Below are 18,510 nucleotides of genomic sequence, written 5' to 3' on the forward strand. Positions count from 1 at the left end.
TATTAACCGTGTGAAGCTGGGATACATGGCAATTTTGCCTCCTACAATTCATAAAAGGTCACATTAAAAATTAGTACAGGGTAGGTACTGAAGAGCTTTTCTAAATTCTGAGCCTCTGAGAGTCTGAATTCTTAGCTGTCTTTAAAATATTAACTCAAGTATACCTGAGAAATTTGTGAGAGTTGAGAATTGGTCCTTCCTAGGCTAGGAATGATTTAAGCTATGTATGGGACCAAAACAGAGCACTCATACAGCCAGGAATTGTTCTCAGTTGAGATACACCAGCTGACTGCACCTCCTTTTAGTGAGAGCGCTGTTTATTTTCCTTCCAGCAGAGATGCATGTCTGCCTGTCTCCTAGTTCCTCAGGAAGCCTAACAAGTGAAAGAGTGGATTCAGGGTGAGCCAAAACTGTTGTATATATTTATGTGTAAAAAACAAGTCCTGCTCTTTTCATATATTTTGGGATCCGTTGTGAACATTTATTTATGTAGCTTTAAAGAACAAATGCTGAGCAGGACTTGATTTGACTGATGGGCATCTTGATTTAACTGAAAAATCATGTAACAGTATCCATCTATTCATATAACAGCATACAGATGAAAAAGTAACCCAACCAATCAATGTATAAAAGCAACAGAAACCCTTTTCAACTTAACAAGATCATTTAGTCAAACCTTCCTATAAAACTGTATGAAATAAATATGTTTTAGTACACCCAGAGCATCACTGAGCTCAGACAATCACAGGCAAATAAATAACCAACCACTCGTTTGTTAAAATCAGCATATTAATCTCTGACAAAACTAAAGTTATGCTGGCTTCTTTTATAAGAGAAATTCATAAAAATCACAGTCCTGTGTTGGCTAGAAGGAACTTCCAGCAGTTATCTTGTCTAATCCCTGAAGAAAGCAAGTTCAATTACATCAGCTTGCTCAGGATCATGTCCAGTCAAGTGGTGAGTGTCTACAGGGAAGGAGACTCGGTGGCCTCTCTGGACATCCTGGTACAACACCTGACTGCCTGCACAGTTACATTTTTTTTTCTTAATATGTTATTGCAATTCTTACATAAGAAGCACTGAGTATCACATTATTTTATTCCTCAAAGTATAATCATCAAGGGTTTTCATTCACTTTTTTTTTTTTCAGCTCACTAGACCACATCACTCAATCCATTAGGTTAAGAACAGTGGGCTTCATGAGCTGGGATAATGGGATAGTCTGCATCCTTGTCCTCCTAGTGCTAATCTCTCATAGCTATTCCTCCTTATCCCAATAACCTCACTGAGTTTGTCCCTTTCAGTTGTAAACCTAACATTAATCATAGAATCCTAGAATGGTTTGGGTTGAAAGGCACCTTAAAGATCATCTAGTTTCAATATCAAGGCCTCTCAGAATAGTTTCACAGTTCTCTGTAGTATCCTCATTGTCTGGATTTCTTTTATCAGCACTTTCTTTCCTTTTATTTTGCTCATTATTTTTGCTGCAACCCAGGCAGGAACACAGCTAAACCACTGTTTTTGCTATAATGATTGGTTTTACTTTGCCTATAACTCAACTTGTTCATAGTTCTTTTAGCTTGTCAGTTTTATTTTATCTTACTGAAAATGCAAAAAATCTCACCAAACCTTGGCCGATAAAGTAAAAAAAGCCAGGATGCTTGTTAATGATATCTTTATTATATAAATTATTATGTCTTGTCCAGCACTGAAGGATTTTCCAGCAATTAGCTAGTATTTTCAGATACAGAGACGCTGTGTAGCTATTTTGAGGGCTGACATACAGCTGTTTTCAGCTGATATACTCAGGAGTACTAGTTTGCCTGTGGAGCACTTTTTTTCAGCTCAAAGCAGCGATTAAATACCTAGGCACAGATTCAGATGTCCAGAGTACAGCACTTTCATTTGGAAATGTATTTATCATGTCTTTAGCAGGTTGGGTGATGTCTTTCCATGATGTTTCCCCTAGCTGTGGCCATGGTCCAGTGGGTCACATGCTACACCTGCCCACATTATTAGCTTTTTTGGCTTAGGTGAAGAATGGGCATTTGTAATTAAATACCTACAGGTTCTGTTTGAAGACAAAAAAGGCTACTTCAGCCAGCACACTGTAATGCATGTACATCCAGGGTGGCTGTAAGGTTTTGGTAAGAATGTAGAAAACCAGAGAGAATTACAAAAAAACTGAATATTCACATATTTTTTAGAGTTGATGACTGGGAGTGACCAAAAGGTCACTTAGGTTTTGGAACAGTACCAGTGACTGCAGCACTTCAGGAGACTGAACTTTCCCATGTCTTTGGGACCTGGGAAGAGCAGAGCCCATGACAGGGCCCTGCAGTTGCAGGCATCATACAGAAAGGGCTGTGGTTGCAATGGGTAGACTATGGTCTGGCTAAAGAGAAAAGCCAAAATACCTTCTGAGTCCCTGACAATTTGATCTGCAGGCAGACTTTTTCCTAACTCCAGACTGACCTTTGATCTCCAGGACAAACAAGAAGTAAAATGCAGCTTTTTGCTTCAGAGGAAAGGGGAGAGTAGAACCAAAAGTATTTGGTTCATTTTTCTTCATGGACAAAAAGAAAAAAACTCCAAACCTTCCCACTCAGTTGCTTCCAACTGAAGTACTTACGTGTGAGTTTCATTTCTAATCATCTTGCTGAGGACATGACAGTATTATCAAAGCTTCTTCTGAAATTTCAGTTTTGCAATAGCAAGAAAAAATAAAATGAAAATGTCTTTAGACAGAAAACATTTATAGAGACTGAAGGTAAAATGACTTTCCTGATTTGTTCCTGTATTTTCAGTTGTTGCTACAGCCTGTTGCCAGTTGCCTCAGGAAACCTGCAGCTGGTTGAATGCACATCAGGTGACACCTAAATAAAGCACCTGAAAGTTTCTTTAAACAGTTTGATTTTTCAGAATTTAAAAAAAAAGTAAATTTGGTAACTAAAGTCCATATGAGTCTGCTTTGTCATGGAGTAAACTTTCCAATGAAGTTCTTTGCAATTCACTGTCTGGACAATCACAGCAGATCAGACCAAAGCCTGTCCAGCCCTTCCAGCAGTGGGTGGTAGCAGATACCAAAGGAAGACTCTGTGAAGGTGCCAAGCTGGTTCCTTACCAGCAGGCTGTGGTTCAGGGGCTTTCTGAACCTCTCAGACTGTGGACCTGAACAGAATCTGCTGCTATCAGCTTGCCTAATCACAGTTGAACCAATGTGTACTTTTAGCATGCATATGAACTGTGAATAATCTACACAACTTAAGTAACAACTCTATGAAGATGTATATGTCCATTTGTTTGCCTGAACCTACTCTTTAGAAACTGCACTGTTACCACCCCGTGTGACCGTGTGACATTCTGAGAGGTGGTCAATTACCATTCCTGTTCATTTGCTTTGTTTGCATTTTGACTTTTTAAATCTTTATTGTATGTTGGTACAGAATAAATCTTCTTTTCAGGATCTAGGGAAGATGCAAACAGAAGCGAGCTCCAGCTTCCAAATTCTAATCCAATAACCATTGAACCCAGCCCATGTCAGGCCAAGCAGGTTTGCAGCATTAATGAATGCCGGTGTCTATTTTTCATGACTCACAGTGGGGTGATGTGTCTGGAATAATCTCCATCTGCTGGTTTCCGTAGCTTCATGATCAGATCTGTTCTTTACAGCTTACACTATAGAGCTGATATGGTCAAATGCTTTAACTGTGTATATAGTGCCTAATATTTACACTTTGCACCACAGGGACAACAACATATTGTTGTTACATAAAGGGACACCCCCATTTCAAAATATAGTTGCAACCCACCTGATAAAGAGGAGTTGACTGGGATAATATAACCCTATTTTAAAACTGTCCTTTTTTGTATTATTCCAGTTCCTAGGTAGGTCTCAAATCAGATGTATGGGGGGAAAAAGGGGCTAAAATTCAATATTTGAAATGGTATTACAAAATATCTGAGAGGAAAAATTGTCTAATTGTCAAATATACTGTGAAATTTTCCCTCGATTTGTAAAATAATGATACAGTGTGAGTCACAGAATCACAGAATGGATAAAGCTGGAAGGAACCACAGAGGGTCATCTGGTCCAACCTCCCTGCTCGAGCAAGGTCATCCTAGAGCACATTGCACAGAATTGCATCCAGACAGCTCTTGAATATCTCCAGTGAGGGAGACTCCACAACACCTCTGGGTGATATGTTCCAGTGTTTGGTCACTCACAGAGTTCTTCCTCATATTCAGGTGGAGCTTCCTGTGCATCAGTTTCTGCCCATTGCCTCTTGTCCTAATTGCTTGGCACTACTAAGCCTGCCTGCATCCTCTTGACATCCTCCCTTCAGATACTTATAGACTTTAATGAGATCCCCTCTCAGTCATCTCTTGTAGATGCTGAACAGACCCAACTCTCTCACCTTTCCTCCTACAAGAGATGCTCCAGTCCCATAATCACCTTTGTTGCCCTCCACTGGACCTGCTCCAGGAGCTCCATGTCTCTTGTGTGCTGAGGAGCCCAGAGCTGGACACAGAATTCCAGATTTGCCTCATCAGGGATGAATAGCGGGGCAGGATCACCTCACTCAACCTGCTGGCAATGTTTTTCCTAATGCACCTCAGGATACCACAGTCCTGCAATACACATGTATAAGAAGTCTTCAGCTCATTAGTCTCTGGAAAAATCAAACTGCTGCTCACAGCTTTGGTGACTCCTGGTCCCCCTGGTGTCAGCAGACACTTGTCTTGCATACGAGGAGACTGAAGCTGGACAACTACTGCACAAAAGCAAACAACTTGCTTTTAAAAAATTCTTCCACATGTTGAATGTATGTGATAGATTTAAACAACATCATAAATGTAAACTGTACTTGAGAAAACTGTGCAGCTGGTAGATTCCATAAAGATAAAAAAAAATGTTTCCATAACATTTAATTTCAAGTTGACATTTATATAACAAAACCATGGTAAAGCTATGTTTAGCTGAAGTTGTTTGCATACTTTGCATCAGCATTACCAAAGGCTCTCTCCCTCATTTATATAGTTACCACATTTTGGTAACCACATTTATATAGCAGAGGCAAGAGCTACCACAAAAGGAAAACTGAAAACCAGGGAATTTGTAACATTTGGATAAACAAGCCATCAATTCTGGTGTTGTAACTAATCAACAACTGCATGTGTTCACTTTTGACTGAAGCAATTGCTGTTTTGAGTAACAGAGACACATAGCAGACTTTATACCAAGTTCTTGAAACTGTGAAAATACCCCAGTTTATATGATTTTAGTTTGTCAGACAGAAACACACTATTTTATTTTCCTTAACAAGCACAAGGTCATAGAAATGTATTTTTTCAGTCCTATTGGTTTAGTAGGAAAAGAGGCTTAACATAAACAGATTCCTTCTTGACCGCCACTGTGATACAGAGAGGGTTCTTGGGAAGTTTTCCTTGATACATTATGCTTTTTAAAAGATGCAGAAACACGAGTAACACATCTGTAGGATAACATCCCATCCCTGCTAGAATGAACAAGAGTTTTGCTGTTAACATTAATAAGGTTAAGATTTCCTGAAAGGAAATCAGCTGCTTTTCTTTTGTTTTGGTTTGTTTCTTGTGTAACAAATCTGGTGTTTGAGAAACATGCAAAGCTATAGCAAAGATAGGTCTTTACTGCAGTTAAAGGTGAGAAGATAAAGTAAGACCAGAGCATACGTCAGCTTGCCGTGGTAAGCTTTAAACGAGTTCTGACAAAGTGCAGCCAAAGAAGCACAGAGGTTAGCTCAGGCTAGTTGTCCCATTATTCACCCAGCTTTCCAGACAGGCTGTGTAATTCATACTTGTGCTCTAGCCTGGCACAATTTCATTACTCTCATTACCCAGGTTGACTGCATAGAAACTAGCTCATGAGTGCCCACAAAAGCGCCTGCTGACTTCATCTGAGATTTTTAAGGTGTAAGAATGCAATTTACAATACAGTATTCAAAATAAATTTCTCAAAGGATCTCTTACAGAAGAGTAGCAGGTTTATCTTCATCATCACACAAACAAAGACACCCTTTGTAGACCTAAGGAAATATAAGTTTTAAAAAAATAACGGAATGTCTTTAATAAACGCTATGAAAAAAACTGACAATTTCAATGAAATAGAAAATTTAGGAAAAGCTGTGCATCATGATCAGCAAATTTCAGGGCTCGTACTGAGTGTCAACTAGGTTACATGACACCAGTGAACGACCAAAATACAGAGGAGCCATTTCTCATCAAAGAATATGATGAGTAGGAAGGGACCCACAGGGATCATCAAGTCCAGCTCTTAGCTCTGCACAAGACCATCCTCAAGAGTCACATCATGCGTCCAGTAGTGTCATCCAAACACTTCTTGAACTCTGGTAGGCTTGGTCCTTGCAAATCTATTAATAGAAATTAATCCAAAAGAAATAAAAGAAATAAATCACACACCTTGATATTCAATGAGTTTCAGTCGCAGGAAGATGCTGAGGACATTGTTTCAGGCAGCACTTCCATATCTCCCTCTTTCTGTTGGTATCCCTGCTACAGTGCTTTGAATAACATCACAGGCAGTAATAAATACAACATAGCACTAATCAGCTCTGTTTATGAAGGGAAACTACTTTCTTAGTAAAGCTTCCAGCTCTTCTGAGAAACCTCTAGTGTTTCAAATAATAAGTATTTTTGCACACAAGGGGCAACAAAGACAAACCTTGAAGTCAAAGGAATGTGAGCATGGAAATGGTGCAGAATAAAGTCTGAAATGAAGAATCAGTTTTCTGCTGTGATGGCTGCAAAAATGCTAAGGTCTTAAGGGAACATTTGTGAAGGGTGTTTAGCTGAAAAAGATGGAAATAGGTATTTAGTGAGATTTTTCAGAAGTTCCTCAAATTTTGCACCTTCTACAGTCTTCCTTCAAAATCTAGCCCAAGTAATGTGATTATAGTTTTATTCTTGTTGCCCTCAGAGAAATTTAGAGCATTTCAAATGTGGTGTTATGAAAGATAATATGGTCTGACTACAGTTTGATAAGAATATTCACTTGTATCACTCAGTAAATAATGTGCAATGAAAGTAGTGATACATTACTGGTAACTGTTAAAACCAGCACACAGCAATACCTAAGAAGAGTGATTGAAATGAACCGTGCAGCTTAAAATATCTTCCCATTGTTAAAAAAATACATTTTACAGTATTAAATCAAAAGGTAGTTTAGACAGGAATCTTTAGGAGATAAGCTGTAGTTCCTTAAGTGTGTCTGGAAAATGTTCCACATATGGGAAGCATGGTTTTGTATGGAGTATTACAGGTTTAGATATGACATTAAGAGCCAATCACAATTCCAAATTATTTTAGGACATCAAATCCATGTTTTTTCCAGCTCATTTTCTGTCTTGCAGGCTTCTCTCCAAGTTACTAACAAGTGTGGATGAGCGACCATCAGCTTAGCTTCCCAGATCTGAGTGTCACCATGAGAGGAGCGCCCAGTGAAGAGATACTTGATGCTACTGAGCTGGAGATGGAGTGCAGGGAACAGCACTGTGTTTACAGAGCCCCTGTGTGGGTTGTGAAAAAAAAAAAAGCTTCATTTTTCACTTCAAAAACCTTGACAAATCAAACCCAAAAAGTTTGTAGGCCACGTTATTGTTAAGATAGCCTTGCAAACAAACTGAAGGAAACTAAAGGTAGCATATTATGTTGGATAGGACTGGGAATAATGAATTACATGGATTATTGACATAAAATATAATGGAGACTTATTTAAGAACACATTAAATGTAATTAATTAAATTATTATAAACTGTTTCTTATATAATATTGTGTAACACCAACAAAACCCAAAACAACAGAGATTATCTTCAAGTGTTGCAAGTGGTAATTAAATGGTTTTACACATTGCGTGAGCAAAGAGTATTTTTGATAGTAAGAGATAAAGGCTGATAAAGATGACTTTAGTCCCCAAAATAATAGCAAGATGAGAATGGAGGGCTCACAGAGGGAATACTGTAAAGATCCTCAGCATGAATGTAGTGAGATTCTGCAGTGAAGAACTTTCTGGGAGCATGGGTGGGTTCTTATTATAACTTTGCTTCAGGTCATGTAACTGTCTACTCCTGTCAGGAGGGTCAAGAGAGGAAATGTAAAGACTAGATGACAGTAGAACACTTGCCAAGGGTTTGCAGCAAAGAGATCATCCAACAAGAAACAAACAACTGGATCCAGCATTACTGAATCAGAGCAATAAAAGAAATAAAGGATCAAATAAATATTTTCTACTGTTTTGTTCTCTATTGAATAAGCATATTTCATTCTTTCATTTTTCTCTAAGAAAATAAAGCTAAGAGAATTTTTCTATTCCAGAGTGGTACTCTTCCATATGCAAAGGTCTCTGCTATTTGGATTGTATGTACTGTTGACATATCTAGTGATTATATAATGCTGAAATTACAAAGTCTTACAGACTAAGTAACAGCTTTTACTGAACTTCAGAACAGAAGGAAAGTAGCTATAAATGACTTGAAAGTTATAAAAAGAAAAAAGAAAAAACATAGAAAGAAAGATGAGATAGATTATGGAACAATAGCATGTTAAAATAACCTAGTCTAATTTTTATAGCCAGTCAAGTGCTCAAAACATAGCCAAATTTCCATGATGCTACTGACTTAATGCCTTTGAAGACTTATGCCAACAGACTTCTCATATCCGAACAAAGAAAACAAAAGTGTATCTTTTCCATGAGTTACGTACAAATCTTAGGTTAACAGGATCCATATAAAAAGGTAATAACAACTGACAAGATTAATAAACCACATGAGAACACACACTGCATTGGCAGCAGGTTTCCATCAGCTTGAATCCTCAGGCTTGCCCTTCACTTTTAAGCTCCATGTAGTTATATTAAACAGATGTCAGATGCAATTTTACTGCACTAGCAGAGCCAAGCATCCAAGCCATCCTTTGTGTTAAGCCTTTTTGAAAAGATGGTATATTTCCTTAGAATCCATTCTGTGGTCCATACTTCTTATCTTAGAGGCAGGTCAACAGAATAGCCACTGGCTAAAAACACTCTCTCCCACCTATCCAGGTGACAGCACAAGACTTTTAAAACAAAGGTTCAGGAGTGGTGTGTGAGAAAATATTGGAAAAATATATCTAGAAAACCTAAAGAATGTGACAAGATGGGAATTCAACTACCATAACACATTTCCTCTGCTTGCCTCTGAAAAATAAATCCTTAAAAAGAGGAAGAAAAAATGTAGTATCTGACAATTAGTAACCTTGAAAAATTATTCCCGGTGAATGTCTGCCTTTTCCATGCAGTGTAGCAATTACCTAATCAGCACTGCAGATAGACACTTCAACAGATACGACTTCCAGTGAAAGTACTCCTTCCAACACCCATAACAGAGTGTATACTGCTGACACAGTATCTCTCAGTTGTCCACCCAACTTCCCAAGAAAATCTCAAACAGCCCCACATGAAATCTGCAAATTTATACGCAAATCACCTTCTTCCCTATAAACTAGCTTTTATGGAGCAAAATTAAGATTTCAGACATATATTTAAAAGTCTCTTTTCTACTAAAGTGAAAGAAAAAAGCACGTTAGAGTTGTCTGCAGGAAAGGTATACTTTCTCTGTGGTTTCAAGAAGACTCTATTTTCTCTTCTGCATGGATTAATGTCTAATTCTCATATTTTCAAAAACACTCTGAATGGTGTGATGTAATCAACATTCAATCTCCTTTACTGTCTAACATTTTATGTACATAAAACATACACAGCAACTTTGAAGACAAAGTATTTATTCATTGTTTGGCATTCAAAACAGAGTCACTACATTTTATTCTCCTCTCCTGCAAAGGACCCTACTCAAAATTGGATAGGTAGATGGTCTTCTGGTGCCTATGCATAAAAGCTGATCTAGCAAACCTTTAAATCATGGGCTGCTTAATATCAGTAGTGATCTCGTTCTTTTATTTAAAAGACAGCAGCTGCTTTGCTTCTCTGCAAGGCCAGAAGTAGCCCAGGCTGAGCAGCTCCTGGCTACGTAATAGTCACTAACATAATCCACGATCTGGCTGGGTTCAACTCAACCTTATTCATCACATGTGTCCCTGGCAGAAACTGATGCTCCCTCTGTGCATTTGAAAGACCTTAATCCTCCAGGGAAGATATCCATTTGAGCCCTACTGGGTAAATCAGGATTTTCCCTTTATTCTGAGATGCAAAATAGCTACATGATGATTAAAAACTATTTCCACATTCTCCATAATTCCAAATCTACAGCAACTGAGAGTTCTTTACATCCTTATTCAGCACAACCAAGTTTAACCATTTAAAGTTTCCGATATCTCAAATATGGTTATTGTATTACTGATGCAGACTATAATTTCATGAGTTCTATATATACTTCTTACAACAAAGTATAATACTTTTGCCAAGGAATATATTTTTGCTGCAGAAAAAACTCCAAAACTCTGATTAATAGGTATCCTGTGCAAAAACATAGGAATCACCAATTATTCAGGTAACGCATTCTTCATTAGCAGCTGTTATGCTCTTTTTTGCCACCAGTTAAACTATAGTGCAATTCAATTATTTTTAAGTCGTATTTTAACTGTCTTCTACTCTTCCATGTTCGAAATATGAGGTGGAAGGGTTCACATTTAGGCAACTCTGATACAGACATCAGCAGCTTAGTTAGCTGTCTATGATGCCTTGAACAGGTACTTTTATGATGAATTATGTTCAATAAGTTTTAGATTTTAAGTTAGGAATTAGGAAATTAACTGTTTTGTGTAAGAGCAATTGTACATCCCAGCCAAAGTCCATCTGCCCTTTTTGTCTGAAAGCTCTCAGTATAGAACAGCAGTATAGATAAGAGAATCAGGAGAGCATACAGAAAGAATGCTTCCTTAGAATCTAGTGCAGAACAGAAACTTCCAGTACCAAGCATAGTATTTTTGCATTTAATATCTGTTGACACATTTATCTTTGGTAAATTTGCTTATTTTCTCCTCCCTGTTCTTTTAAACCCTGTGCCAATGTAAAAGCATTATAGAAAAGGGTCTCTCTATTGACTGCAAAGACTCTAATACATAATGCATATGCAGACATCTGTATTGCAAGTTACATATCTGATTATTGCTATTAAGCATGAGTTCTCAGGTTTGATATAGATTTAAAATACTCCTTCTGGACATTTTCTTAAATCAAAAGTGTTTTTGGCAGGTGGATCAAACATAATTCAATGAATGATATAGCTTGGAGCAGAATTTTTCTGATTTATTCAGATTTCAATTTAGGGTTCTTCTGTGTAATGTCAGCAAGACATAGGTCAGAAGCATAATTTGTAAATAAACCATCAAGATATTGAATTATACAACCAAGATTAGAAGACAGAGGTGTGATCCAGATATCAAGTTTAAACGGCAATAAATGTACATTAAATAAACCAATGACAGCTCAGTTACTGTAAATGTGTCCCAATTTGTTGGACATGGAAGAGGTCAGAGTTCATTATTGTGATGGGCAACTCACATGCTGGTGCCATGTTGATGGATTGGATATCCCTGGTTTTCTCAAACGGTGCTAGACTGCTTATTTTAGATAACTGCAACCCTTGAAGTAGACTTTCAGGTGAACCAAATTGATCTTCTGGCTAACTGAATATGTATGATAAAGTCTGCATGGTGAGCTTACCCACCTATATGTAATTCTGTTCCTAGTGTCACACCTACTACTACAGCTACTGCACTAGAAGGCTGAAAGACTCCTAGAGATTGTGAGTCAGAGCTATCAATGCTCAACAGATGTTTAAGGCACTCTAGGACATTTCAAATGTTACTACATACCCTTATTTTAGGCAACAGAAAAAGAACTTAATGTGTCTCCAGACAACTACATGCATGTTAATAAAGTATCTTAAACTTGAGCTGAATTCCAGCCTTCTGATAACGTCATCATTTAAGTTGTCCCTCTGAAATTTATATGGTTGAAGTACATACAATACTGAAAGGGAAAAATGCATGCTCAAAGTTGCTTCTTATGGATTATAGATATTTTTACTGCAAAAGTAAGTTATACTGTGATAAGTCTTTTCTCATTAAGGTGATACAGGGAAGCACGTTGTTAAATCAGAATTTTCAGACAACTGAGAAAAACACTACAAAACCTAATTCCCTCTGATAAAGTCACCCCAAGGCCCAATATTTGTATCACTTTTGTGAATACAGCAACAGAACTAAATCCACTGAGGCTGATTTTACCCTCAGAGAAAAATCAGAATTAGGCCCTGAGAATTAAGGAAAAAACCCCAGAGGACTGTATTTCCTTCCAGCAATAAACTAATCAAAGCCAAAGCGATTCAACTTTTATAATAAAATAAACAACTATAAAAAAAAATTCTTAGTATAATTGCAGAAATGTCTCTCTCCTCTTTCCTTGCAGAAAAAACCCTGCCAATGCCAAAGAAATAAGACATACAAATATAGAAAAAAAATCTTTATATGTTAGGTTTTGAACAGATTTCAAAAAAGAATAATTTCCATCCAGAAGCTAAGTCCTTAAGCATAATGCAAAAAATAGTGTATGGTGAAGCTATTTTACTACTGTGCCTGTAGCAGCAAATGTTGGAAACTTGCGTTAGAAACTGTGTGAGCACTGACTTTACCTACATGCTGCTTGCAGCAACATTTAACAGAATACAGCTGCATTTTTAAGCTTTTTTTTGGGTTACTCTGCCATCATAAACTGCACACTTTGGTTTATAAAAAAGGAGATTGAAAAGAAGGATTTCATCTTTCAAGTAGTTTGATTATGAACTGACTGAGCTACATGTAGTATCTGTTTGAAATGAGTTCTGCACATCTTCTTGGGTTAAACCCTCTCTGAAACTCTGTACAATGCAAAGAATTCTTCCCTGGTTTAATATGGATTTGTTCTGTTGGATGAGGCTTTTACACTGATGATAACAGGCCTCTGTGTAAATAGTCAGAGAAGTTCCTTGTGTTGTGTGAGGTTCCATATGACAGAATCACAGGGCCAGGTGCAGCACAGCTCCAGGGAGGAGAACAAACATGTTCTGAAAAGCACTATTCACCCCTCATCATCTTCATAACAGAAAAATGAATACTTAGTTTCTCCTTTTGGAAAAATATTAGACAATATTTCACACTGCTGGAAACATTTAGAGTAACTGGATGTCACTATAGTAGGTACTCCCTAAGGGTCAGAGCTGTATTTGAATACACTCAGGGAAAGATCAACGTGTTTATGTCCGAAATATACCAAGTCAAGACTACTCAATGCACGTGCATGAAAAGATATGAGATCACTCACTCCATGGCCCAGTTGAAAATGATAATGCAACAGTTACAAAAAATGGGTTTTTTTATGATTGAAATGTCACCATCTCTGTCAATACAAATCCTGGATTTTGATAAAGAAATATAAAACTGTTTAAAAACTAGCTTTCTAGAAAGCAGTGAATACTCATTACTTCCTATGCAGCTGTGCTGATGCAGTTGATGAATTTAGAAATAAAAAAAGGTTTTTTCTGAGGTTTTTTTTACCCTAAACCTGAGGTTTTGACTTCTCCTCTAATGTTAATTATACCTAAAGCAATCTCAAACATTAATATACGTATTGTAATGCAAAAGCACACATGAGATCAAGTCAGTTGTGCATGAAGACCTACCCTTCTAATTTTAACAGCAGTTTTTATGTTGCCTAGGGGGTTCCATTACAGAAGTTAACTGCATTATATCACTGACATCTAACACTCTGAAATGTCGCTGATTTCTGTTTCTTCTTCATATATTTTAATCCTTTGTTTATTTTCACAAATTTGTAAATATAGATAACAAAACCTTGTTAAAATGCAGAACTTAAAAACTACTGTCCTTGATATATTACACTTGATGTATCACACTTGGTTAATGACACAGAAGTATCCTAATTGCTTGATTATTATTACAAAATGTTTCCTTCATCTGTCATAAAACTTTTCCTGCTGTACCTGACTAAAAAGGTTCCATTTGTCTTAACACCAGCTGGTGTTATTATTGCAATGCTACTTCATGTAAATATTATGAGATCAAATTTTCTGGACCACTCCATTTCACAGACAAATTAATAGGTACTTCCTCTAAACCATGAAGGTCAAAAATAAACAGATTTAAAAACAACCCTGTGAGTGCAATGCTATTTTTGAGGTCAGGAGGGCAAACACTAGTCCAGAAGAGGAGGAGTCAGGGGAGAGTCAGAGAAGAAAGGAAGCTAGGTCTCCATCTTTCAGCATTCTTCCTTCATGTACTGTAGATTTCTGAGCATGACTAGATTTGCCATGATAATCTCACAGTGAATAGCCAGAGGAAACCACCTGCTTCTGAGTGTGGGCAAGGATAGGATATATTTCTCCATGGGGAATTTCGTACAATTCTAGCTACTGGGATGTGCTTTCAAAATTTTGGACTTTCATCTTCTAACTTATCTGACTTGTATGCAAGCAGAATAGGTGTGCAGCCTGGGCATATATATGAGAACCCATGTAGTTCACTGGGACTTCAAACATCAGCTTGATGTCCACTCAGTTCTGTGCTCTGTTCCTTCATTAGTTTCTTTATCAGAATTATGCTTTTTCCCTTTTGCTGCTCTCCTCTGCATACTCTTTTCTAAACAGAATGCAAACACCAAGTTCAACTTCAGTTCTTCAAAAAAACCCAAAACAAGCATTCAAAACCATGTAAAATTAGACAGACTGAGTTCCTAAAATCCTACATTGCATAAAGAATGTTTAGAGGAAGGCAAGCAGATTAGGAAGAGAGAAGCTCAAGCATCTGTAAGTGCAAATATAATCCAAATGATTTTGCAAAAGCAAAAGGTGAATCAGAACAGATTTCCTAGAAACTTTCATAAACTCATTTGTCACAGTAAAAGTACGTGACAATCTCAGCAGGATTCTGGCCAGAGGTTTCTGACACATTACAACAGCAAAAAGGCTTGCTTTTTCAGATACTTTGCATTTCCCCAGTACAACTAGTAGACATTCACAGCATACTGAAGCAGCTATAAAGTTCTCACTCATGGCATGAATCCCAGGGCTCAGGAGCTTTTGGATTTCTTTTTTGGTTTAGATTTCTTTAGTCAGTGTGGTACAATTTTTAAATTAACTGTCTAAACACCTTGAAAGAAAAGCATTTATTCATTAGCTCAAATATTTTCTCAAAAATTATAAAGAAGATCCTGGCAACCAGTTTAAGTAAGGAAGTAAGTTTATCTGACAACAGCACTCACATCCATCTTCATTGCACTGTATGCAAGCACAGATAAGATTAGTAGCAGAGTTGAGATCCATTCAGAAAGTGTTCCAACAAATTCATCACAGTATTACACAATATAAACACTATTTGTATCAGGTGATCATTAAGCAGATTTCAACATGATAGTTTTAAATCAGTCAGTCAATGGCATTCTTTACTACAGTTTGGACCTTTGTAAACTGATAATTTTCTTAGGATAATAAAATAAGCCAATATTTACAAGACAGATTCATGTTCCAGAAAAGGAGGATGTTCTTGTATTACTCAAGAGAAAACAGGATCTAATCTTCTTTTGTAGAAGCTAGGAAGGAATCCTGAGGTAACCAAATATAAATATCCTTTTTGGAGATTAAAGAACCAGTGCATATGTAGACAGGTACAAGACAGGTGTTGTAGATGTGATTGCCTATCTATCTTCTTTCTTTTTCACCAAACTCTTCATAGCTGCTGATATATGGTCCATGTCTACAGAAACTAGTTCAGCTGTTTATTACTTTCTCATTTTAAATTAAGTACCTTTCTCTTAAATGTCTTAATTGGTAGAATCTAAGGTCCTGCAAATGGTGAATCACTATCAAACGACTGTTGAGGATGAAGCTTTGTTTCTTTCAGAACTTGGTGACAGAATAAAAAAAACAAATCCAAAGACACAAAGAAGTAAGAGGATGAGAATAGACAACATGGACATGCTGATTCCAGGAGGAATGTTCTGAAAAAGCTTTCCACAAGGTGTTGAGCTCCACCATAAGTCTTTAGCTTAATATTGTGTATCAGGAAGACACAAGGCTGGATTTAAGGGCCCTTCTAAATGAAAACTGGAGTTAAATCAAAGATCAGAACTTTATCTCTTTCTTGAAAGGTCTTACAATATTTCCAGGAAGAACCAAAATGCTGCTATTCACCATATATTAGAATGGCCAAAACCCAAACGTGGAGCAGAGATAGACAATTATCCATTATTATTATTTTAAATACTCTCAGTTTTATTGCAACAGAAATGATACTAGTAGCTAGATAATGAGACTAAAAAATGCCATAAAACAATAGCTGGAGAGACAAACAAAAGATATTGAATGAACTGAAGATGTTTGATGATGGTAATGATATCACCTTTTAAATAACTTAAATCTGAAGTATGCAGAACTTAAATGCACTTCAAACTTTAAATATTCTCAGGGGAAGACAATAAAGAGAAAATTTTTATGCAATGTTAAGCATGGCCTGTTTAAAGCCCATGAATTTCACAATCTACTGAGAAATACAATGCAAAACAGCGGTAAAGTCTTGGAGCCGTTTAACTAATTATTAGCAAAGTGTTTAGTTCAAGAACCTGATATGCTGGTAGACCACAAACAACAGCAAAGGAAACAAATGTCAATCCCAACGAGTAGTTGGGATGTCCTTGACTCTCACCCCCATTCAAAGGTTGATTGAGGAGAACAAAGCAGCTCTTTTTCCACAACAAACAACCTTTGTGTATCAAAGAGGGATATTCCATTCCCCTGTTCTCATTCTCTGATACCTCTGGCCATAGAATAGCCTGATTAATTATCTGTTTTATGGATATGCTTTGGTACCTGTCTTATCCTACCACACATGATGGATGCATTATTTACCATAATGCAGAGACAGGCTGAAACTCATTGCAGGCATACTGTGGTATCAGTGAATGCTAAGTGACAGTGGCAATCCAGGAGCTGAGTATAGTGCAAACACTTTGCAGTGATTTTGACATTGCTATTTCCAGCATGGCATCACAGCTTCTCCTTGAACCTTCAGGAGAAGGACATCTCATGGACACTGCCAGTTCTGCTCTGTGCCAAGGGCCTGGAGGGAGGTCAGTGGAGGATGAGAAGGAGAGGAGGGAAGGCCAGCAGTGGTTCAGCTGAGACTGAAGTGCAGGACCTGGGTCTGGGGCCTCTAGACCTCCCAGGGTTGGGGTCTCTGGCAGCACCCAGTCCTGGTTGTGGTGCCACAGCCAGTGGATATGTGGCATGGGAGTGAGCTCCCCAACTCAGGGTCACTCTTGTGCTTGTGACATTTCAGCTACCTTGCCAGTTGGCCTTAGGTGCTGCAGTTAAATGCTAGGTGAAAGATTGAATTAAAAATAAAAGTATCTTAAGAGAAAAACCTGGCTAAGTCTGACACTGGACTATCCATACCTGGCAAGGAATGATGAAAGGAGGGGTAGTATGCCTCCCTGTACCCAGATGTGGAGCAGAAGACTGGATGCATTGCCCACAGACTTGCACAGACTGGGCTAGGACTGCTGAATCTACTATTGCTAATTGTTTTAAACCTGAAAGCAAGTCCAATTGCTAGCATGAATCCATCTAAGAGACAAATGGCAAAAAAGCCTGCCCCATGGGACCCCTGGAGCCTAATAAATGAGTGTTATAATATGTGAGAGGTCCTCTGAGAGCTTCCAGCACATGGAGAAAGTTAAGGAAGAAGGAAATCAGCTTCTGCAGACAGAAAAGAGCAATCTTCTGGGATATAATTCTTTGAACCAATATTAGCAGAACTAAGTGGTTCATATGAACTCTTCAGCCCCAGGCCACCGTTTTGGAAGTATTAATTTTTTTCCCTGACCTCCAGGCAACCTGTAATTACAGTGCTGTGGTTGCATTAACTTTCTACTAACACAATCTTCCCAATATTATTCAAAATCTTCTATAAACTTCAGCTTACTGTAGTGCATTATTTTCTATAATTTATCCTATAAATGTATAGCTTACTGCAGTCAAGAGTGGGAGAGACAGGCTGTATACTGCCAAAATCAAGGGAAGATGCTTAAGCTAACTCATGCTTAGGCAATAATTTGAAACATAGGAGCCACCAACAAAAATGCGAGAGATATAATCTAATCTCCATGCTTGAGCAGTTCAAAAATCTTAAAAAGAAAGCATATGGAGCTTAATATTTCTTGTAAAAAATGGAAGTCTTTCTTTCCATTATATTTGATTTGATCAAAGTCTAAAGCATACAACAGATTATGGTTTGCTCAGGCGTTGCAGCTATAAGGAAACACCCAGGCCAAAATCCGCATCAGTAGAAATACATATGACAGGGAAGGGCTGTGTTGGAAATGCAGTATTTTGTTGGGTTTTTTAGTGGCTTCAGTCAGTACTCAACAAACACAAACAATTTATAAGCATTTTCACTTTACAAATGACT

General features: G+C 37.6%; 1 protein-coding gene across 1 annotated transcript in view; it reads right to left on the reverse strand.

Annotated features, from left to right (window-relative positions):
• KCNQ5 (potassium voltage-gated channel subfamily Q member 5) overlaps positions 1-3,525 on the reverse strand; it is a 103,090-nt gene extending 99,565 nt beyond the window's left edge. Inside the window, exon 1 of the mRNA XM_025895698.2 lies at positions 3,383-3,525. Within this exon, the coding sequence (XP_025751483.2) occupies positions 3,383-3,525 (143 nt within the window). The remainder of the gene's footprint in view (positions 1-3,382) is intronic.
• Positions 3,526-18,510: the final 14,985 nt, after the last annotated feature.

Source organism: Manacus vitellinus, unplaced genomic scaffold (genome assembly GCF_001715985.3).
Source record: "Manacus vitellinus isolate BGI_N305 unplaced genomic scaffold, ASM171598v3 scaffold_4_pilon, whole genome shotgun sequence".
Lineage (NCBI taxonomy): Eukaryota > Metazoa > Chordata > Aves > Passeriformes > Pipridae > Manacus > Manacus vitellinus.